This window comes from Oryzias latipes, chromosome 10 (genome assembly GCF_002234675.1).
Source record: "Oryzias latipes chromosome 10, ASM223467v1".
NCBI lineage: Eukaryota > Metazoa > Chordata > Actinopteri > Beloniformes > Adrianichthyidae > Oryzias > Oryzias latipes.
The window spans coordinates 17,535,014-17,560,069 of record NC_019868.2 but is presented as its reverse complement, the minus strand read 5'-3'; the positions used below and the strand labels follow the sequence as shown (position 1 = coordinate 17,560,069).

Here is a 25,056-nt window from a genome sequence, read left to right as displayed (position 1 = left end):
CATACAAAAGTAAGAAACTAGAGAATTATTTACTCTTTGCACACTTATGCTAGAGCAAAATTCCTAGTATATCATTGACTCCTACCTCAACCTATTTCCACTTCTGACCCTAACAGAACTTGTGCTGAGAGTCTTCTGGTTTTTTTGTCAAGTATATTATTTTCCAAAGTGAAAAGGTGATTTATGAGGATATTCTAACACCAAAAGTGACACAATATAATTTAAAATAGCACATTTTGTCATGAGGATTTTGGTTTGCATATATTTGCAGCTTTCAAAATTCAATTTAAAGTTTTGGAAGCTTTGATTGCTTTCTAAAACTCCAGATGTAAATGGTTTAAATGACCACTGCTGCAAATTTATGTTCATGTCCATGTCAATAAAGTGAATGGGTTCTGATAAAATGAGTTTTATGACGATAAATTCAAGCAAAGCATACATACATTTTTAACTTTTTAAATAGCCGAATTTTATTATTAAGGGTAATAATATATATGTATTTAATACTGAGTTGTTGGACAGATTTCACGATGTTCATCCTTAATATCATTTACAATTCTATTAAGTTTAGGCCACTAATTAGCTCCCATGTACTGAGAAGTGTGGGCTACAACACAAGCCCAAATCAATACCTCTCTCCACCCCTGTTTTACTGTGGGTTGCAAGGTGTTTCTGTGAATTGCTGTTTGTTTTTTTCCGTAATGGCTTAGTCACAACTGCCTCCACGGGTGAGTTCAGGCTGTCTGTGGGTGAAAAATGGGCAAACCTGTACAGAGCAGCCAAGTGACCCTCGCAAAATTTTAACGATCGTATAGATCACTTGGTGAACTTGTACAGCCAAAATGTTTGTGCAAATTTTTATCTACGGGAATGCTGCGGGCAAAATGTTATGATGAACACTTTAACAACTCATAAGGCTGAGTAAGGGTGAGGTAGGTGAAATGCAGGCGTGTCGCAGGCACGGCGCAGAAAGCCCATTAGTGCTGTTTAAGTGCTGAGTGCGCACTCATTGTTGCCCGCAGCCTGACTGTTAGAACGTTAAAACATGCACAACAATCCTACGTACCCTGTTCACGGCGCCTTAAGGTGGCCGCAAGAGCCTCAAGGGACTCACCTGCACTCCCTAAAGATGCAACCGCTCCTGTCCACGACCCTTTACAGGAAAATACAACCCAAAAACAGCCGTGGTGCAGCAGTGGGGCGGTGGGCCTCTAATCGGAAGATTGCATGTTCAGTTCCTGTCTTGCCCGCCCATGTGTCGGGGTGTCCTCGGCTCCACCTTGCCTCTGGTGGAAGGTTGGCGCCAGTGTTCGCCATCAGTGTGTGAATGTGTCTGTGAGCGGGTGAATGGGACTGTGACTGTAAAGTGCTTTGGGCCTTCGAGGAAGATAGAAAAGCCCTATATGAGGATACGCCATTTACCATTGACCAAAAACCTGTAGCACCCATGCGGGTGCATGTTACTAAGCATTAGCAAACTTAGCTTTTTAACATGTCTGCTTTAAACCTGTTTGTAGGACAGAAGGGGTTGTTGAAATCAAATGCTGCTTGTCATGACGTCTTGTTGTGGCATGAGTCATGTGAACCTTTTGTCTGAGTTTTTTTTTTTTTGCATTTCTCTGAACGAAACACCGGCAACTGTCTTGAAAGCTTTCCTCCAGTGAATAATCTTGTTTTTTAATTACAGATTAAGCCTCGTATTGCTCTCTCCCGTGAAAGAAAGTTTGCAGTACGATAATACCTATCAATTTATTTTTCCCTGAATGATTCTTGAGTGGTACGGTGAATACGATTTTATGTATTTGCGTCAAGTTATGGTTGGCTAATTGTGCTTGGCTGATAAGTTCCTGTGCATAAAAAAGGGAGGGCAGAGGGCATGTTACTGTTCAATGACCCAGAATCTAAGCAAAGGCATTGTGGAAAATTGAACGTTCAGAAAATCCTGATCTAAGCTACCGCTTTCTCCAAAAGTAAATATCACACACAGAGGAGTTGGAGTTTATTTTACTTAAAAAAACAGCAGAAATATAATTTTAGGTGCAAAACTAAAATAAAATTATAAAGCAGTCTTCTGTTTTCTGACTCCACCTTTGTGTAGAACAACGTGAACACAACTTTATGCTGAATTAACTAACTGTGATGTCACAGCAGGGGAACAAAAGATGATTAGACTGAGGTTAGTTAGAAAGCTCTGGATATTAGAATTGTGCATGCAGGATATACGCATGTGTATGGGTGGGTGTTTGCATGTAGGCGAGTGTTATTTTTGGGGTGCATGCGGAGGAGGAACAGTGAGGGTGTTGTTTACTCCTTATTCTGTGGATATATAGCGCGTCCCAAGACTGCCAAATCCTGGTTTTCAATTACCAGGAGGAGCAGAAAATTACAACAGTGCTCCTGACTGTCACTTAAGAGCTCGAGTTGGCTCTCAGGGAAAGGCAGTCTGATCTAATTACCCAGCCTCTGAAAAGGCTAGGCTAATAACATGGCCCGGGCTGTGAGGAAACATGCGCACATGCATGACTAGTTTTTACTTTTTATTTTCTGCAAAAAAATGAACAAATGCTGTCAATTGACAAATCTCAGTTCGTGTGGCTGCAAAGAGAGAGGTCGTGGAGAAAAGGGAAAAGACGGAGATGTGAAGGTCAGACTTCATTCAAAATGGAGAAATTGTTTGAATCGCTCCTCCCTCCTCTCCCTGTGAGTTATTCTTTTGTGAGAGGACATATCCTTCTGATGTGGAGACTGACTTTGTGTTTTGTCGGATGAAGGAAGAGTTTTCCCCCTCTGCATCATATCCCAGAGTCGGGATCTTTGCCAGTGTCAAAACCTTCATTTTTATCAATTTTTCCTTTTTAGTAACCAATCAGGGAGATGCATTGCATGACTTAAAATAAAAAGCTGTCTTTTGGTCATTTTCAACCCCAGACTGCAACATTTTTGCTTTATTCAAACTCTGAGGAAAAGCATGCAGTCCCCCACATGTAGTTCTACAGCTCTCCTTGGGCTCTCCTTTCAAAATGGAGGTACCACTGCCATCCTATATAAACTGTCGGAGTAATAAAAGGTCACTTCAGTTGAGGCAGTTAATCTCTCTCTGAAATTTTTTCGCTGCTGTGGTGCTTTCCCGGAATGAGATTCTGTCTGTGAATTTGTAGTGGTTGTGTTTTGTCCGTAAACAAGGTCATCTGGAATAAAGGTGCACAGGCTGCCTTGGGGGAGTGGGTACCCACACACACACACACACACACACACACACACACACACACACACACGCACACACACACACACACACACACACACACACACACACCCACCCCCACACACCCCTACACACACACACACACACCTACACCTACACACACACACACACAAAACAGACCAGGCCCTGGGTGAAATGTGGTGGAGCATGGGCATAAAATAAATAAAAAAATAAAAGGGCCTGTTTTTAAAACTCACTTTACTCAGACGGTGAGCAAACGTACCGTGTTTAAATCACCTGATCTCCAAGAGCACAGGCTCTCTCCGTCGGCAGGTCGGGATGAAAGGGAGAGGTGCCGGTTCTGATGTTGACGAAGAGCAAACGAGCCCATGTTTTGTGATCACTGCAGACTCTCGCTGCAGCACCAATGACAAGAGGAGGAGGAGAAGGAGCAGCAAAGATGGGGAGGATGTGATGCAGATGAACTCTCATCCGCCTCTCCTCCCTGCTCCCTGTTAGCATTTAATTAACCGTTACCGTGTGTTTCGGACACGATGGCCATGAGATTTAGAAAAGATCGACAGACAGAAAAGCTTTGAGACTTCTGCTGAGGATGTAGATGGGCTATAAATAGGCTGATATTTTTAACCCTGCCATTTTGGCCTCATTTCTGCTCTTCTCTGGCGTTTCTTGTGCCACCAAGACGATTAAGTAACGATGGTGGTGGGTGATGAGTTCCCACTTTGGCCAGCACAACATCCCAGTGACTTGGATCCATAAAAGGGTAAACTAGGACAGAAGCAGGAGTCCTGTCTTAATCCTCCCCGTGCACCATGGTTCTGCTAACTGGCTCTTACATAAGAGCCTAGCACGAAGGAAGATATAGTCAGAGAGCCTGAGAATGGAAGGAAAATACTCTAAGACTCTGTTTCTCATCAAATCAAAACCCAGATTTTTTAGGTTTGACCTAGTGGAGCTGTCACCAAAGTGAAAGAAAGCCCTCTTTCTTCCACACTGGAGGGTCCGTCTGTTTTCTTGAACACAGAACAACAGTCCATTTTATAATCAAATCATACTCCATCTTTCTGCAGTCTGCACTGTGAAGACACAAAATATTTTTGCTTTTTTATTTGTTGTAAAAAGAAAACTGAAAGTAGAAAAACAAAGCAAAGGCCAGGGTGTCCAAAAATGGAGATAACAATACAGATATTAAATAAATAAATAAAAACCTGAAAGAGTCTTCCTTTTGAGATGATAAAATGAATAAAGCATTATCAGAAATGCAGATGTGAAGTGGATGGTGACAGTCTTCAATTTCGTGCAAGATAGGATGTGCAGAAACCTTTTGCAGCCACACAGACGTCTGCACAGACAACAGTAGTTTGATTTAAATTCACTTTATTTCTGACTCAGATGCGGTCCATAAAAGAAGACAGACAAACAGAACATACAAAAAGAGAACTACAATTTACAACCATTTAAACAGAGCATAATCTTTGCGCTCAGTGCCTTCTCAAGGCGGAGGTGTAGCAGCATTAGCTTCTTTGGGGATCAATCAGAGACATTACAATTGTGTTTTTAGACTTGTCCAGGCACTCCATGAGGCTGTAGGTAAGATGACATAGTTGTGCTTCACAGGTGGGGATGTGAGCATCCACAAACAGATGACTGGCTCTGAACCACCTGGGCACCTGGGGTAGAAGCCTAAAGGCATCATTATAGGCCACTAGGAATTTACGGAATGTCCCACATTCATAATTCCACCCCAGAGGAGCTGTATACAGTGGAGTGCAGGAAGTTTTTGCATCCGTACAGGCTAAAAATGACAAAGTCCTTAGCCTACATAAGATGGTTAAAAATCTGACATCTAACAACACACCCAGTTTTGCATTGATTTAACTTAGTAGAGCAATCATCAATATATACATTGAATAAAAATGGAGAAAGTGTCCCTTTCTGTTGAACACCTTTGCTTACGTAAAAAGTCTCTGATGAAACATTGCCTCATTTGACAACCATTGTTTGATTAGCATACCAAAAAACCAGGATGAATACCAGATATTTCAGCACAGCTTGATTTATTAGCTTCCGAAATAGCTTGTGGTGGTTCACCCTGTCAAAGGCCTTAGTGGCATCAATAAAACACCAAAATACAGATGTATTCAGATTCAGGTATTTCCCCGACTATTTCCTGTAATGCGTAAATACACATATCGGTAGAGAGGCTTTTATTTTATAAACCAAATTGATTCTCACTTGTTAGAAGATGCAATTTAAGTCTAGTCAATAACACATATTCTAAAATTTTGAGATGTTGCTGGCAAGGGCAATCGGTCGGTAATTCAACATACTATTTAAACTGGCAGTCTTGTCTTTAATGACAGGACTGATACAACCGAAAGAACAGAATCAGGTAGGACTCCATGCATTAAAAAGCCAGTGAAACGCATAGCCAATAAGGGCAGTCATTTAAAACTTGAATATTTTAAATGCTTCCCTGGCTTCAGCATGATGTTCAGCTACAAAGTCGTTCCAGCCTGGGTTAATAGTCTAGCTTTTATGACTCCTTCTTCGAAGGCAAAGACTACTATCTTTTAGAACTTTGGTTATATTTTCATAGAACTCATACAACTCACTGCAATGATTAGCATTTTGCAGTTTGGATCACGGCACATCAGCGTATCTCTAGGTAATTTTACAGCCTGCAGTTGAATATCTGTGGTTGCTGTGTATTTATCGATGTCTTCATTTGTAACTTTAGACCAATCAAGTTTGTCTGCAGAATAATCATTTTCTTTAAGTCACAAGAGATGATATATTCACCACATTTAAAGAGAAGACTAGTGGTATTTGATCTGAAGTAGCCAGAATATACAGAATATCTATATTTCTCAGAGAAGCATCAGCATCCGCAGTACAAATACAGTGGTATAGCTATGAGTTGGAATCCCAGGCATCACTGGTATAAGTAAAGCTTGTATCTGGGGGACGTATTCTGCTTGATAAGGTGAGATTATTTTCTTCACAAAAATGTACTAAATGATTACCAAATATTGATGAGTTATCTAAGAGATCAGCATTAAAATCTCCCATAACAAACACATAAGTCAAGCTGCTGCTTCTATTTGTGAACAGAAAGATAAAGAAATAAACTGGCAGTAACCATCTGTGACAAGAAAAACCTGCAGCTCCAACCAATGCTTCAACCATTACTGACAATTCTCCCACAGGCATCTGCTATTAATTATGGTTGTTTGACGCTATCTTGTTTCATGTGCATCCATGTGTGCTTGATGGCAACTGCAGAGTGTGAGGGGTTTCTTCTTAAAAGTCAAGCTATTCTGGATCTCGTCCCTGCAGTTAAACTGTGCGTCCGATGTCTCAGACAGCCTCCAGGGCCGGCATGGCTGGACGCCAGCGCGTCTCAGATCGGGCCAACTTGCCGTGTGTCCCATGATGGGCGTCACTTGATGTGAACCTTTCAGATGTTGCGGCTCTTTGTTGTTTTTTTTTGCAGGACTGCGTGACAAGAATTTGTCTGAATGTGTTTGTGGACCAGTGACGGAGACAGCATGAGAAACTGCAGGCAAATACTTTAGATACAGTAATTTCACAATATCTAACAATCAAAATGGGTAAACTTTGTTAATTTTGTCAACAAGGGCCGGAATTGCACTAAAAATGAAAAAGGGAATAATACCTCACCTTGACCTGATACCATGAATTTTACCATTAGATTTGCCAGGTTGTTTGGGCGGTAGCCAGACTTACTAGATCAAGCATAACACTGCCGTCAACTTTAGTCATCTCAACATCTGCTCATACACCAAGCAAAGGACGTGTCATTCAAATTCTCCTGTAAATTAGATTTTTGCCCTTCTAAATGTTCATCCTCCATCCATCTCTCTGTTGGTCTCATCACCACGGGGAGTCTTCAGCCGCTCAGCTCCCAGACTCCTTCACCACATCAATGAAAATCATCATTTCCCAGCAACAACAACATTCTTACTGTTCTGGGGCATTTCTCTACTGCTTTCTCATGCAGTTTTATGCAGTTTAATTCTGTTTTGTAGCTTTTTGATATTTTCATTGCAGTGCCTTTGAGTTTTATGAAAGGCATTAAAAAAACAACACAATTAATAATTACTATTTTGTTTATATTATTGACAAATCAATTATTAATACGTTGGTTTGGAGCTAATTTTAATTAATGACCATAGTTAGAAGAACTAGTATTTGTTAGAAGTGTATTTCAAATTATGTCTGAAACTAAACAGTTGTTTACACACAGGTGCCTGCATTTATTTGTATTTAACTTTATTTTTATTTTGTATTTTATTTACAATTTTATTTTATTTTACTTTATTTTAATATGGTAAAGCATATGATAGGTTTCTTGCTTTTACTCGGTGCAGGAAAAACAAAACAAAATGTGTTCACCCCACTGAAACCTGTAGAGGGCGTCTGGGAGCCTTAACTGGATTCTTTCTATATTTTTTCATACATGTCATTAGTTCAGAGTATTACAGGTCGAAGGCCCAGGCTGTTTTATAAACGAACAAATGTCACAAACTAATGTTTATTTGATGTTTTTTGTTTTAAATCTAAAGTACCCATTTCATTAAAACGAGCAGCTAATACAGAGTTAGTAATGGGAGCTTCAAAAGATAATGTTTCTTGTAAATAAGATGCAAACTGCTATGCTTGATACCACCAGTAATATACTTTGGCCAAAAGCTACTATTTTGCCAGTCATGCACAAGTAATGTGGTCTAAATTACGATATAAAAACGCATTATGTTCTTTCCGTAAGGGACAAAATACAACATTATGTTTATTCACAACAAGGTCAAAGATGGTATCTGAGCTTATTAGACCTCTGGAGAAAAAGCAAATACGGCTTTAGAATGACAAACTAAACCACACACTCTTTAAAATCGAAAACTTGTAGTTCCTTTCTTTATCATTAGAATATTTATTTTACTCTTGTCTGAACGCTTTCAAATCACAGTTGTGCAAAGATAAATCACTCTATTTTCTCTTTACCTTTTTGTCATGAATGAAATGCAACGGCATTTAAAAACTAAGAGTAAGATCATCACTGTGTTGTACAGAACACTTAATAAAAGTTCTGGTATCATTTAACCAAGTGGCTTGTGTAAGAAGCTAATGCAACCAAAGATGTTCTGATTTTATTATAGTTTTTTACCTTACTCCTTGTAAGTTTAAACTAACTTAAATTCAATTTAAACGTAACCTTTTTTCTTTTTTTTTTTTTTACAAAACTCTATTTCTTTACTTAATAGTATATTAAATATCGTTTGCTCCATTTTATATTTTAGTGTTAAAGAGAAACATTTCTTGTTTTTTTCAGATGTTTTTGCTGGTTTTCACAATATAATTAACATCTGTGGAGCCGCAGTACCTCTCCAATAAAATTGAATACTTGCTCATTGCAATTTACAATAACTTTTTGTTGTTTTTCTCAGAGAAACACCATGAGCTCATCAACATTATAAAGACTTTAATTTAAAAAATTGTTTTTTAAAATCCAAAGAATTTTATTCTTCCTAATTGCTTTTATTTTTAGTTTTGAGGGTCAGAGAACTGTAGTAAACTTTTGTTAGGCTGAATATCTTTAGTTGTTTTACTATTTATGGTTTGGTAATTACAAGTAAATCAAGTTTTTTTTCAAAATTTGATTTTTAACCCACAGAAGAAGAGAAGATTAATCTTAAAATGGTTTATCAAACTTTATTGCTTTAACAGAGGATCTGTCTAAAAAATGAATATTTGTCCTTATAATTCACATTCTGAAACAAACACTAAGATGTGTCCTTTTTAGTTTGAATTTCAAGCGAACAAATTCCAGAAGCCACAACGCCAAGTTTAGTGTTTACTCTGATTGACTGCCAATCGTGAGTTTCTGCAGTGAGAGAAGAATGTGTCAGGCACTTAGTGCAGATTTGCGGAGTACATTCACACTTGCACATTGTAAAACAGTGGGAAATTGTTATGGTGGACAATTGTGAAGTGCTATCAGAAAACCTTCATTCTCAGAAGGATCTGATAACCAGTTTGATTCACATGGACTGAAGGATGCAGTCATCAGACAGCCTCACTTAAAGTCTTTTGGGAAGCTCAAACTCAGCAGTTAATGGGAGTTTTTCCTGTCATTTATCAGACAGGACATGTTCTAGTGCAGGAGTTAAACACCATAACTGTGTTTCACCAGGTCCAGGCCTGATAGGACATAACTATAGCTTTATAGTTCTGTTTTTTGTATCAGCCCAACACAATGAAGAAATGCATTAGTGTCAAGGACCAACCAGGAAAGAGGAAATGCTGTTGTTGAATGTGTAATGCTACATACACATCTGACATGTGTCGTGCACTCAGGAACGTGCTGAACACAGGTTCTTCAAAGAGCTTTTAGCCCATGGTGTTCACATTGAACTTTTGCTACCCGATACTAGCGCATGCACTCACAGTTGAAAGAGGCTTGGTGCACAATGTTTGAACTGGTGCAAATATCACAAATCTTGCACCAGGCTTTTTCTTTCCCAGCTCTATTCCAATATATGAAAAATTTGGTGTCATTTAATTCCAACTGGGCAAAAACTACAATTATTTATTTCTCGTCTATGATCAATTTTCAAACAGTTGGCACTGCCGTGAATTGAGAAGGACACCATCCACATGTCACTACTAAATCTGAGTCCCCTGATTGGTCAAAGTTCAACCTGGTTTAACTGTGAGTGGGTGTTCCATGGTTTTGCATTTTGTACGTACAGCCAGAAAAACAGACTTAAAAATTTGTGTAGTGACGCGTAGACTTTTTATTGGAAGTGGCCGCTGAATTGCATGTTACAGAGGCCAGTGGGAAAGAAGCATTACAGATGACCAAAATGAATAGTCAACCGTTCAAACTAAACATAACAAAAACAGTTAACCCTGTATAATGTCTTTTTCAGACCGTGAGGCGCACCTAAAATTTTTTGATTTTTAAAAACATTGAAAATGTGTCTTATAATCTGCTGTCTCTCATGTGTTAATTCTTTTTTAACTTGCTTTCTGGCCTGAAACAAATTTTATGAGGCCATTCACAAATCTGTCAAAAAGTTTTGGTACAGCTTTCGGTTTTGCAACATAATGAACTGAAAAAGTGTATTGTGTTGCAAAAATGGGTGTTAGAACTGCACAACATTCAGTTTTTGTAAATGAGTTGAATAAAATTTGACTTATTTGTTGTGTTGCACTCTCTGCTTATTGCAGATTAAAGAGCTGCACATGAATAACAACACAGTTTGCTGGAACATTTTTAAAACATCCCATCAACCTCTCTGACCAATGGCCTGTCTATTGGCCTCTTCTGGGATTCTGAGTCTAGTCATGCAGCATCCTCTGGTTGTGCCCTATAATTAGATGCACTAATATTTTTCCTTTATGGTTCGAAAAATAGCCATTGGTAGATAAGACAAGTAGATAAGATAGAATATATATATATATTTTTTATTATTTAGATATTTGTGAACTAAAAAATAACAAAAACACTTCTATTTAAAGTTACTTAGCTCATTTTTGCCCAAAGCAACTGACAGACAATCTAACATCCAATTCACAAATGTTAATTAACAGCTAGAATGTCTTTTTAGATACTTAAACACAACCTAAGCAGAAAATACACCTTTTTTTAGTCAAAAATGACATCACAAACTATGTGGCTGCTGATGCATAACTTTAGCCGTGCAGTGAAAATTATTCATGTGTTAAGTTAGCTTGCTAAGAACAGCTGACTTTATCTTTCATGTCACTGAATTATAAATGTCTCGTATTACAGAAGGGAAAACAGGAAGCCTGTATTGTCTTGAGCTCTAGTGGGCTTGCTCCTTCAACCAAACAAATAGCACTATTTCATGTTCATTTAAAATGCAATTAGCTACGCTTTTATGCGTTTACAGGAAGTATACAAACAGCAAACAGAGCTTTAAAGCAACTTTTTGTCCAGTGGGAAAATTAGTATTTGGTAGAATCTTTCAATTTAAGTGATAAGGTCACATCCTCACCACTCACAGTCACTCGTGAAGGAGAACGTTTTATGGTATGACACTTTTTGTTCTGGTTGATTTCTAAGCTCTGAAACTGCACAGCTGGGATGCTACTCACTGTTTTTGTCTCTTATGAATCACATATTTTTTCCTCTCGGTCCACAGGATCACAACAACTGCAGCCTGCATGATGGACCTGCGCCGCTATCCTCTAGATGAGCAGAACTGCACCCTGGAGATTGAAAGCTGTAAGTACCGTTGTCCCTGGCAACCAGCTCTCACACCCACATGCAGATGTAAAATTAAACAAATCCCACATACGCATGGAGCTCTGCCTTCCCAGTGATGCCAAGGTAGAAGGAAGGTTGATGAGAATAGGATGTTAAATGCTGAGACAGGCTGATGAGATATCCTGAGTTATGCATCAAGAAGAGGAACATTACTAATCACTCTGTGACTGATAACATCCAGCCTAATTAATTTAATTCCAACTGCAGTGGCTTCCCAAGGCGCAGAGAAGCCTGATTAGGTCCAGTGTTTTCAGGGGTTGTGCTAATAGGAAATGTTAAGCGCGGCCTTCTCCTGAAACTGCCTTTCCGTGTTTGTACAGTACAAAGAGCTCATCTCACATGGACTTCGTGATTGTATGTGAACCAGAGCTTTTGAGCAGAGAGAGTGGGGGAGAACATGAGAGAAACCGAGGTCTTCTGCGTGTTTTATCTGAGTCCCTAGAGAGGAGATTATGGTGCGGGGCGCAGTTTTTCTTGGTTTGATCACACTGTTGCCAGCAGCTCCAAGCAGCACAAAAAAAACAGGATGGGTCAGAACCGACCTTCACTGCTCCTCTCCCAATGTGCTCCCCATCTCTATCTTCATCTTTCTGCTTTTCATCTCCCTTCTTTGTGGACTCTCATCCTCTCTTTTTTTTGTCTCCCAGTCTTTTTTATCCCTCTGCCCATCACTCATATGCTCCTTTTTTCTCCTGCTCTCTCAAGCAGTTCTTCAGAATACACACAAACTCACTCTCTCTCTCACACACATACACACAGCCCTAGTTTTGATCACCAGGCAGTATCAGCTCTCATATGGATTAACTGGCAACGGTTTCATCGCTGGAATCTCTTCATGCCACAGCATGCTATTTTATTCAGACTAATGAGCCAAGAGAACTCTCACTTCTCTTGATAAACTCGTTGCATTTTTAACAGACACAAGTCTAACCTTAGAAGAGGAACTCACTACTACATCTCTGCCCTTTTGTCAGAAGGTCTTGCTTGTAATAGCAAACAATCCATTTTTATCTAGAGATAAACATCTGTTTCACTTATAAAAATACACTCCATCCCATGCATGTATCATGTACGCAATGTGCAGTAATGAAACCAATTTAAAGCACATAATTCTTACTATAGACCTCCATACTAACCAGTTATGTATGTCAAGCTGTGAACTGATCCTTTGTGATTCCATATCAAAACCTTCCATCTCGAAATGTCTTAGCCAAACCTCTAATCCCACAGTGTCATGGCTGACATCAGTACAGCAGCATGGTGCCCTAATTGGGGGTAATGCAGGCTTGCACAAAGCTGCAGAGAGAACATACTGTGTCTGCTGAGCAGTTTCTGTGTCAGTCACACGTTGCTTCACTGTCACCTTCACTGTTCAGTTTGTTTCTTTTACTTCAGTCTGGTTGGAAAAGCAAAAACAAAATTGGTGCTTCTTGACAATAGAGCCAGCACTGACATTCCTGGCACCCATGGCAAAAAGCACATGGGTGCTTCTTCATTACATGTGCATGCCCAGTGGTTTAGTTTGGATCTGTTTCACATGTGTTTTCCTCCTGATGTGAACACTCACTAGAGCGCCAAATGTGCTGCACAGCAGCAAACACTGAAAGATGCACAATTTCCTCTTGTCTGAGTAATGCTTACTTACAGGACCCAGCTGTTGAGGGGAAGAATTTATCTGTTTCATAAAAAAACTTGCATTACTTCAACTCAAATTGATGTTAAATCCAACCAACACCACTGCAAGTAAAGCAGAGCTTTTAAATCACAAAATAAGAGGTCCTAAAAATCACATGCAAGCTCCTGCAGACAAAAAATGTTGGTGACATTAGAAGTAACACCTGTGCCTCCACTGCTATGACAGGTCAACATGTCTACTGTGAAAAAGGCCTTTGGGTGAAGTCAGCTCCCTGTCTAACCTGCAAAGATCATACCTGGGCATCATGACTAACCTTACCTTGAAAGTCACGGACTTATCTACAAATATTTTTTTGTATATATAAAAAAAAATTATAACCCCAGAGTTTAAATCATTCATCAGATGTGAATATTTCTGCTCCTTTATTTTTATTTCCTGCATTTTCTGCATTATAGGGAGCACTGGATCATAAAGCATCAATAAATGATAAATTATCAAACTTGTGTCATAGGCGCACCAAACTATAAGGAGCATTAAGTGTGACAAAAGAGTCAGAAATAAGTCTGTCAGTCAGACTTTATTAACTTCATTCACAGAAATTCTAGTACTTGTTTGTGACACTCTACACGTTAGCTATATTGGAAGCATTAGCATATTTTTAAATTCGTGTCGGCCACCTCTATTTGGATGCCCTGTATTCACTGCTCGACGCCTGTCCAAAAATGTGTTTATAAGCTTGATGGCCCAGACGCGTGTTGGAGGAGCTGCCGCCAAATGTTTTTAACCTACATGGATCAGTCTCTGTGTACATCTCACATACAATGCATGGAAGATACGATTATGTATTGAGATCAGGTTTATTTATTTTAAAGTATCAGTAAACACAACCAGAGTTAATCTATATATAAGATGCTCCAGATATTCAGGTGCACTGTTGTTTTTTGAAAAAAATTAAAAATAAATAAGATTTAAGTGCGCCTTGAAGTGCAATATGTGGCATAGGAAATGGAAAAAATGACAAAATTATAGTTACCATAGGAAAGCTAATAAGACGTTTTGAGTCATAAGTGTCCAATGTGTAGTTTCTTTTTTTCCGTTTGGTTTTTGTCACAGGAATGATTCGCTAAAAATGTCTGCTTTACGGCAGACAAGCATTTCCTCAGGATGGATACCAGAGTTAAACAGATTCCTTGTTGCACTCATTGTGTCTTGATTTTAAGTCGATGTAAACGGATCACGTAAACAACTGTGAAGATAACAATTCATTACAGTTAACATGACATTTGTGCAGCAGCTGCAGTTTGTTTCAAGTCGTTACAGTCTGTGAAGCAGTGTTGAATTTTCTGTAAGTCCTTGAATGCATCACGCAGCAGGCTGTCACAAAACAACCTCAAAGTCAGACATAGTGTTGCATTTAGGATGTAATTTTTAAAGATTATTGTTATAAAATATGCATGAGTAATGACATTTATTAGAGATTAAAGCTTTTAAAATTTAGTCAAATAATTGTCTTTTAAATTAAATGAAATGTTTCTTTCTTTTCAAACATTTTTTCATGTTTAATCTTAGATTCAGTCTGAGTCTGTGCATTTAGAGAGCGAGCCAACAGAGACGACCCCAGATGTGACATCTATCATTATTACCTGATGCTGTGATGTATTGCAGCCTGTTAATGTGCTATGCCAGTGCTTCTCTGAGTTTCCTGCCTCTCCTCTTTTTAGATGGGTACACCACGGATGATATTGAGTTTTACTGGAGAGGTGGAGAAGGTGCGGTGTCTGGGGTCGACAGAATAGAGCTGCCACAGTTCTCTATTGTTGACTACAAGCTCATCTCCAAAAACGTTGTCTTCTCGACAGGTATACATAACATACAGTATATATCTTAGAGCCTAGGTTGTCATTTCTAATGTACTACACACAAAGATCTGTGTTGGTTTATATAAACATAGTTTCCAAGTCTCAAGAAATATACAACAGGCGCCAAGGTAGAAATCTCTTTATCTCCATGTGCCTCCTTCAGGTTCCTACCCCCGCCTGTCTCTGAGTTTCAAACTGAAGAGGAACATAGGTTACTTCATCCTCCAGACATACATGCCTTCCATCCTGATTACCATCCTCTCCTGGGTCTCCTTCTGGATCAACTATGATGCATCAGCTGCCAGAGTGGCTCTGGGTAAGAGCGCCTCGCCTCAACAGTGACCCAAAGCCAAATAATGAGAGACCATGAAAGGAGTCATTAACAAACATTAGGCCTTTTGCACTTGGACATGTTAGGTCCATGCATTATTGTGTCTACAATGATTTTGATGACTCTTTATTTTCTCCAGCATGTCCTTTTTTTTCTCCCCATTACGCTCTAAGCATGTGAGCGATAGCCATGTGTGAGAGACTGCCCGGCTAAATGTCTGTTGTTCAGAGATGACTGTGTCTATGAGTCATGCAGAGCAAGAAGCGCTGCAGCCTGACCTTGAAGCGTTCTGTGTTTCTGTTTGCCTGTCTGTCTGAAGGAGACTCTAAACGGTCGACCATTCCTCTTTACCAGTCAGGTTGCTGCCAAAGTACAGATGAACAAAAACTAGCAACAGTCGTTTAAATAATGCACCTTTTTTGGGGTGGGGGATGGGGGTGTTTCTGTGCTGCAGTCAAGCCGGAACAGGCAGGTTGGAGCCTGAGAGGAGGCTGCTGGGTGGGTGATTTAAAGATGTGCCTGCACGCTCTTAGCATCCTGAGAACATGAAGCGAATCCAGCCAATGAAAACTGAGGCTCCATGCCACAGTGCTGCTGCTGGGTTATTTATAATACGTGTGAATCTGACCAAATGCAGATTGTGCAGGCAGATGAGTAATGTATCAAACGCAATGTGTGTGTGTCAAAATAAAGGGAACAAAACAGGTGAATCGTGCTCTGACTAAAGGCAGATGTTTACAGTAGCATTGGGAACCATTTTTCTCCACATTACACTCTTATGAAACACATTTGAACTCTCTGGAGGCTTGGACAGTATTTTCATGTATAACAGCTCACATTTGTTCATGTCAAACATGCACCACAGATGTGGTTGTTCAAGTAAATGTGCATTTTCTCCACCTCTCCTAAGTTTTACAACTAATTACTTTGTTTGGTGAAATGCAACATCCACTAAAAAAATGCAGAATGCTTATCTGGCAACTAGAGAAAACTAAACAAAACTTGGTTCCAACCTTGAACCAATCAAAGCTGGTTATTTTTTTAGCGTGTGTTATATTTTAGGTTGGGGTACTTTAGGTGGGTCGTCCTCGAACTTTGGTTTTAACATCAGTCAGTACAATAACGTTTTCAAGACTCCACAACAAATTAAGGCCCAGAAATCGAAGCATACATTTTCTTTGGATTAAAAAGGCAAAAAAGGAAAATTCACAAAACAGCACCGAGCTCCCATTAAACTGTAAAGCACGGAAACGGTGTGCAGCATCACTGACTATTACTAAATATTCTCACCGGGTCTGTTTTGATACCATGAAACAGGGATGGCCAACTCCAGACCTCGAGGTCTAGTGTGTCTGCATGATTTCCAGATATCCAATCCCTACTTATGACTGATTACCTGGTTCAGGTGTGTCCAGCCAATTAGAACATCCCAGAGCAGGGTATGCTGCTAAACATGCAGGAATGCTGCACTCGAGGCCTGGAGTTACCCATCCCTGAAACTGTGTTGCTTTCCAGAGAAATATTGTGCTGGATAATTTTGGAGGTGCCCTTTATAGGCTTTATCAACTCCAAGGTCATCCGAACACAACAATCCTAGTGCTGCTACCGCCATGCAGCATCAGACAGAGTGAAGAGACGGCACTTAGCTGCACTTGCCTCGCTGATGCTGAAGTAGTTTCAGTAGTTTTATTACTGCTTGTGCATTCTGTGCTGTCTTTTTTAGCCAAGTTCCAATGCTCATTTTTAGTAGTTTTAGGGTACAACGATGGTGAATGTGAACTGAAATGTTACTGTTGCGCCTGTCCTAGGGGGGCCTGATTTTGGGATGGGCGACTCCTCTGGTGTCGGGCCTGTGTGACACTTTTCAGTCTGGTGATGGATCTTCTCAAAAATGTTTGATAAATTTGTACCACTTCTTGAATTGACTGATTTACAGGTGAATTAAGATAACATGACGACAACAGAATTTTTTTTTCTAATGCTTGACTCTGCTGAACTTCAGGGATCACCACTGTGCTGACCATGACCACCATCAACACCCACTTGCGAGAGACACTCCCTAAGATTCCCTACGTCAAGGCCATTGACATGTACCTGATGGGCTGCTTCGTGTTTGTCTTCCTGGCTCTGTTGGAGTACGCCTTTGTCAACTACATCTTCTTCGGACAGGGACCTCAGCGGCAGAAGAAGGCGGCTGAGAAAGCAGCCACAGCCAATAACGAGAAGCTGAGGCAAGATCCAAACAAGGTACTCGAGGAAGGAAACCACCGCTCAGAGCATCTGTTCTGTCTGTTAATATGTGTGTTTGTGGGACCAAAACCAGTCCCTCTTCTGTTAAAGGCCAATGTTATCCTGTGATCAATGTCTGACAGTCTTTACCAGCACTCTTTACTCCAGCTGCAGCTCTCCATTAACCAGCGGTTATGTATCAACAATATTAGATCAGACTGATAGAGTGAATGCAGAAGCAAGAACTGGATTTTTAAATACTTCTCCACATGTCTTTGTCTCCTAAAGGGCAAGGCGCCTCGGAAAAATGACAGACTGTGGTGCCAAAGCCTTCTCTTCATATTTTATTCAGCTGCTAAACTTAGCAGAAAACATGAGCAATGTCAAATAAATAAATAAAAAATAAATAAATAAATAAATAAAACAGCCTTTCCTTCTGAGTGTGGCAAGCGTTTTTCCCCAAAGTAACAGTGCTGATTTTGTATGCTTGCAGTGGCTGGTGGGAAATGTAGTTCAGAGAGATGATGCTCTGTATGCCAGAATGAAACAGAGGGAAATTGACGCATATGACTCGATGTGGGATCCCATCTTTGTGGACGATGCTGCATTAGGACTAGGCGATCAAAGACATAAGGTACTGGAGGTTTTGAAAATCAAAACTAACAATGTCATCAGTCTGAATCAATCCAGATCAGAGGAAAATGCTTTAGTCTTTGTGCATTTCTTTAAGTTTTATGGATTTTTAAGGCAACCATCACTCCCACCATTGTGTTTTTTTCCCTCTCTTGGTTTGCTCTTCATGCATTTCCCTGACAGACATGGCTTAACAGTTTCATTTCTGCAGGCACTGATTTAATCCTAACTTCAGCTGTACATCTGAGCTGATGGGAAATGACAAGCATCTGTAGCTTCTCTTTAGATAATCATTAAGATTCTGACACTGCACTGCATCCGAGGCAATTGATAAATCTCTTATGACTAAGTGAAACCAAAAAGAAAAAAGAAAAGAAAAAGATTTCTGAGATAAGCGAAATAAACCATTTGGAGTTTGATGGATACTGCCAGCTAAGTGGCTTGGCTTCTATGTCAGTTACACAAAAGCAATCAAATCTATCATCCTTATGTATGCAGGAGCTCAAGATTGAATTATAGGGTAGTTTTTCTTGTTCTCAGAAGTCAGGCTATGGATGAAGAAAATGTTGATCCGAATCCACTTCCCACAGCGTCTCTCCTGACCTGCCCCGAACCTCCTCCATCTTTGCAAAGTCCCTATTTCTCTCAACCTTCTCCTGTCTCATTATTTTATTATACCTTTGCTTTCTCTTATTTTATTGCGTTTGTGTTGTGAATCGGCAGAATTTTAACCAACTCTGGTTGAAATTCTGAGATGACAATAAAGGTTTCTCCATGAAAGTTAGTTTGTGGAGTGCACTGTGCCCCTCCTGGATTATTTCATAGTCTTGTGGTTGTATTATCACTCAGTTGTTGACAAATGATCAAGAATTTATTTGGTGCTTTTTAGACTGTTTTGAAATTTTCCTCACTGTAAGTAACACACTTTTTGACTCATTTGCATTACCCATTTTTAGCACCCCATCAGTATTTTTGCTTAAGGATAGTTTTGCCGCTATTTATGGCTTAAACACAAAGTTAGCTAATTTATGATGCATTCTCTGTGGCAGTAACTTCTCATGGCTACACGTCTTTTTGACCCTTCTCAGATGACTCCCGATGACAACATCCTGTTCAGCCCCATGGAGATGAAGAATGAGATGGGAGGTGCCGGCGATTTGTCCCGGGGCCTTGGAGCACCTGGAGATCCTCGTAACACCATGCTGTCGTACGATAGCTCGACGCTGCAGTACCGCAGGGCAGCCATGGCCCGCCAGAACTATGGCCACAGCGCTTTGGAGCGCCACGCCCAGAAAAAGTCCCGCCTACGGAGAAGGGCCTCCCAGCTTAAGGTGAACATCCCAGACCTGTCCGATGTGAACTCCATCGATAAGTGGTCCAGGATGATCTTCCCCACCGTCTTCTCCTTCTTCAACGTGGTCTACTGGCTCTACTACGTTCATTAAAGCTGGCGGAATCCGCTGGGCGACTTCTGTGCAGGAGATGAATGGGATGGGGGGGGGGGAGAATTTAGGGGGGGTATCAGAGATGATGCGTGAGAGAGAACGTGATATATAAATTGGGCTGAATTTTTTTAGCTGGTTCCAATGAGACCATGTGAGGGAAGCGCAAAGACTTTTTTTCGAGAAGGACTGCAGCAGCACCCACTTCAGGCAATGGCGATTCTTTTGAGATTTGGGAAACACCTCAAAGCGACTGACATGCACTCATTAAAGAGATTTTAAAAAAGACAGAAACGGTGCCTGTTCCAGAATTTCAATATATCACTAATATTTGTCATTCGTAGCTTACTCTCTGTGGATCAAATATTTATGCTTGTGTTTGCATATACTTTAAGAATTTCTTTTGTTTAGTATCTATTTACTTCGTAGCTGAGCTGTCTGCATCCAGGAAAGCTTTATAAATGATTTTAAAGGAGTCATCCTTGATAGTCTATTTTCCTATAATTACTGTATATCAAAAACATCCTTTAAAAGCATGCTTACGTTTGATTTCATTTGCATCTCAGCCATGGCGATGGAGCGTAAAACATTTTCATTTCTTGCTGAGAGCTATCTATCAGTTGAAGTTTGCAGCTTTGGCTCGGCACACCTGGACGGACGATTTGAGCATCACCCTCATGGAAGTGGATTGGACAACAGGGAGCACTTTCTTCTCTGGACAACAACACCAAGCTTTAATGCTATCAAGACACGTTTATGGTCCTTTTCCATCTACTGGAGGCATCGGCATTTGGTTTACGCTTGATAATTTGTGCTAAGAGGATTCAGATCCACTAAAACGCTCGTGTTTCTGTTTGTTTTATGAGAATTCTTTTGACTCTGTATGTTCTGCCATCATAAAAAAGGAGCGGACGGTGATTTGAACACATATGGAAGCTGGTTTAAGAACTTTTCTGCAGAGTTTCGTTTCCAAATGGAGTTGCCGCATAAATATGTCCATCCACAACCATTATTATTAGTAGAAATGAATGATAGAAGTATGATCTATTCAATTGTGATTAAGTTTCTGTTTTGAAAAGCTGTAGATAAACATGAATCATGTTTAAAGAAAAAGAAATGATTCCTTTTTATAAATCAATACTCACATGATCGTGTAAATACTATGAATTTATTCCATTTAAATGGCTCTTTATTGTTGTTTTTTGCAGGTAAATTACAGCTGCAGTCTCTCTTTCAGTCAGAAAAACAGAAAAGGAAAAATTAAAACACAGACCACAACTTTTCTGATGGTACTTTTACCACTTTTTCTCTTTTATTCTCATTCTTTCTTTTTAATGGAGTCTAAAAGCAACTACTTCCTGAAACTAAAGCACTTCCAAATACCAGTGACTTTTGGGTCTACCTGTGGCTCCTCAAAAAAAAAAAAACCTTACCAAGGACCTCACATTCCAGGCCTTGAAGTGAGTCATATTTTGTACAAAGTTTATGTAAATTCCAGTTCATACTGACTTCAAATATCTTGTGTAATGATTGTCGGCAATTATGAAGATGTATCTAAATTCAATTAAAACTCAACTCAGTCTATCACTTCAACTCCAGAGTAAACGGGTGGCAGTTTTGTGTCCTGGGTGAATGTGAGGGCGAGTGCTGACTGGCGTGCTCATGGCTGATTGAGTGTCTGAATTAGCGAGTGAACAACTGAACCCGGCGCGAAGAATGAGTAGACAAGCGAGAGATGCTAATGTGGGGGTGAACAGAGATGTAAGCACTGCAGCTGGGGACTCTTGGCTGCATAATGGATGGAGAGGATGGGAGCTGGAGCGAGGGGAGGTGGTGGTCTGAGCTGGCTGCGTTGGGTTCAACCCCCAGCCTCAGGGGACATTAATGCAGAAAGCCATAGATATAAAGCCATTCTTTGGACTCAACTTTGGCCTTCTGACTGCAGGGAACAGAGCAGCTCATAAAAAGAAAGAGGGAAAAAGAATAGCGGGTCAGACTTAGTTTTAAAAAGGAAGGATCCATCTGTGCATCCAGCCATGCCTCCTCCACCTCCTCCAACGACATCCTGCCTTTCCTGCAGACCGGCAGCACTCTCCACTGCACTCACTTTGTGACCTGACCACATAAATGGATGGTGGTGAATATTTGATGTTACAAAACATTGAATGTTGAATATTTAAAGGGAACGTTTTTTATTACCACGAACTAATGAGCACAAAGAACAAAAAAGATTCCAGATATCAAAGTATCTGGTTACCTTGTTACAAACAATGAAAATTGTGTTTTTTTAACATGTTCTTGTGGCCTTTTTCTCCTGATGAAGGACATATAGAAGCTTAAAATTGCATTTCTAAGTATTTCTTTATTCAAATTGTTGTGAATCAGGAGCAGATGAAAAAATACTGCTGGCAAAAGCTTGTGGCAGTGAAGTAGCTGCTACAGCAGCAGGCCACAAGCTCCCTGCTGCAGCCCATTTTGATGCATCCACTTGTAGACAAATAGATCCATGTACGTCTTTGTTTCCCTCTTCTGAGCTGCCATCTGACTCAAAACTGTACAGCGGGATTGTTCCAATATTGCTCGCCATTTTTGTTACACTAGTAATTTTAGGTTGGGGGTGTGAGGGCTGTAAGCTAGCAGGAGAGCTTATAAACAAAGGGATGATGGGAAATTCCGCTCTGCAGAAACTATGTCCTAGAAAACAACAGTTTTTTAAAAATTTTTGCTTAAAAATGATGAAAGAAAAACCTCAAAACTCTGAAAACTTTGGAAATAGATCAAAAGATGACTGGAGCGGAATTTCAAGCACACATGCATAACATTCAGTGATTAATGTTGCGATGTGAGGGGAAATAGAACTGCTTTGTGTCATGTAGACAAAGATTTTGATGTAAAATACTCAGGTTTAATCATAGCTCAGGTCTACATAACAGATGCATTACTTCACCACAGTAGGCAGATGGTTCTTGCTAAATTAGCCTGTTTTCTTTCTCCCCCTTTTTTAAAAGGGGTATTAGTGCTGACATGTGGTAAGAGAAGGAGAGGCAGATGCTTCCTGCTTTTTAATGTTTCCATGCCACTGCGTGATTACCAATGCAGGGACCTCTGCTCTGTTGAGTAATCTGCATGCATGGGCTAAAATTTGTCTTTTTTTTATGTGTGTGCGTGGACTTGCAGCTGCGCCACCGTAAAACTGGTGAGCCTGCCAAGCCCAGCCAAAGCTGACTGTGAGTGCTGAGAGGGTGTGTGAGTCTGACACGCTTCGTTCATACCACTCCCCTGCTACACGTGTGCGGGGATGGAAAAACAAGTTGTGCTGCTCAGTCAACAGCAACAATATTGTATATTTGTGAAGCTTTTCACTGATAAAAGGTAAAGTTGAAAGGTTATGCATGAAAACGTCTTTGAAAAGGGTTGTGGCAGATGAACTAATACATGTCTGCTGCTAACGACATTCAGATACAAAGAAATCACATGTGTTTTAGAAGTAACTAATAAATAATAGCACATAAACAATGATTGGGTCAAATAAGGTCTCTTTAAAACAGATTTGGCACCTTTTATTGGAAAAGACAACATATGTTAACATGAGGGAATGGAAAGCTTCCGACATGCATGCCATCTGTGCAAAAAACCTGCTTTGGTGGAGTCCACCATTCTAGCTCAAATCATTCAGTACATCCAGATCAATCGAAAATTTTAGAACATAGAACACAGATACTGATGGGTTTTATGTGGATCAGAATCTCCAGTAGCCCAGTTTCATTGATGTGAAAAAAATGTACATCTAAACCATAAAGCTTCTAACCTTAAAGACCCTCTCCAATGAAAATGGTGTTTTAGGTGTTTAACATGTTCTTGTGGCATTGTCATCATGGTGGAGAACATATATGAAGAAAATTTTGGGCAAAAAAGTCATAATCATAAGTAAACAACCACTGTTAATACTTTTACAATATCAAAAGATGATCAGAGTGGGACTTTAAACCTTTACTGATCAGAGAGAAGCTGAAAATAAGGGACGACACTGTCATTCATCCATTCAGTGCTTTGTACCATCAAGATTGGATTAAACCGATCTTATTTACCTCAAACATCCTTGATTGTAGAATCCTAGATTGTAGATCCAATCTGCAATGTCATGAGTGAGTATGTGAGGTGGGTAAGCTTTAGTTTTCGAGAGATTTTTTAAAAAGGACAATTAAACTGTGTTAATAGAAATATTATATATAGAATATTGACATTGAAATTCTTTAAATTCAAACGATCCAAAGACTTGTCTAAATATGTCATGGCAAGGGCAAAGCCTTCTTGACTGTTTCAAAGATCTCACTTCAGAGATTAGGAGCAACAAAGAGCAACAGTTAAAAAAGGAATTCTATTCCTAAAAGGTTTTGATCAAAAAGATCAAACAAAATTATACATTCACTTTAATAATCTAAAATAATATAAATGAAATTAAATTAAAGATGGATTATCCATCAAAACTGACCAAATTAACCAAATTTGGAGATATCCTTATAATAATGTCATATGTTCTTAACCACTGTCTGCAGTGGCACGCTAACACCTTCAGTAGAACGAGGCCTTTTTTTAACAATTCACAGTTTACCTTTGAAAAGTGTTTTGTGGTTACATTTGATATCCATGTTTAGGTCAACCCCAACCTCTTTTTTTCACAGAGCAAAATATTACACAATAATTCCACAATAAACATGAAACTGGAGATAAAACGCAGTTACAAATAGTATGTTTTTCATTGTTTATACAGCAAAAAACACAAAAATTGAAATCAAACTTTTAGTTTTAAGACCAAATGTGCATAGATTAAATAGAAATGTATTAATCAAAAAACAAAGAAAAGACAAGGTGAAAAATTGTGAAACTTTAATAACAAAACAAACAAACAAAAAAAACAGACAAACCTTGACTTAACAAAGTGCAATGTTTCACAGATTTATTCAATTGTGTGTTTTAATTCTTGTAATGTTTGTTTTAAACCAAACTTTTTAAAGCTAATAGCCTTTTTGAAACCTTTCTGTTAAATTTTGAATAAAAACCATACTAATAGCAGGTTGGTGTCATTCCCACATCGTTGTTAAAATCCAAAGTGATTGGCAAACGCACCCGTGAGTTCAGAGACTACCAAAAGATGCTGATTTGTCGAACCAAAAATGAGGCTCAACAAGACAAAAGAGCCCAAGAAACTGAGTTTTGGTTTGACTAGTTGAATTTTATTGTCAGCATCAATCATTTGGGTTTCTGTTTTTCATGAATTAGGCTCATACGAGTTTCTGGATAACCTGTTGATCGCACGTAATACAGGTAAACAAATCTGACTTTTAAATCCATAAAAGAGTAGTGTAAGGGTATTTTATCTTCATAA

General features: G+C 39.5%; 1 protein-coding gene across 2 annotated transcripts in view; it reads left to right on the top strand.

Moving 5' to 3' along the window:
- Positions 1-21,263, top strand: part of gabrb2 (gamma-aminobutyric acid type A receptor beta2 subunit) — a 36,495-nt gene extending 15,232 nt beyond the window's left edge. Inside the window, exons 5-10 of one of the 2 annotated variants that reach the window (XM_004073334.4) lie at positions 11,416-11,498; positions 14,898-15,035; positions 15,199-15,351; positions 17,369-17,613; positions 18,089-18,229; positions 19,317-21,263. In XM_004073334.4, coding sequence (XP_004073382.1) covers positions 11,416-11,498; positions 14,898-15,035; positions 15,199-15,351; positions 17,369-17,613; positions 18,089-18,229; positions 19,317-19,673 — 1,117 coding nt within the window. In that variant the 3' untranslated portion in view covers positions 19,674-21,263. The remainder of the gene's footprint in view (positions 1-11,415; positions 11,499-14,897; positions 15,036-15,198; positions 15,352-17,368; positions 17,614-18,088; positions 18,230-19,316) is intronic. The other variant, XM_011480281.3, reaches the window with a different exon arrangement.
- The last annotated feature ends 3,793 nt before the right edge of the window (positions 21,264-25,056 follow it).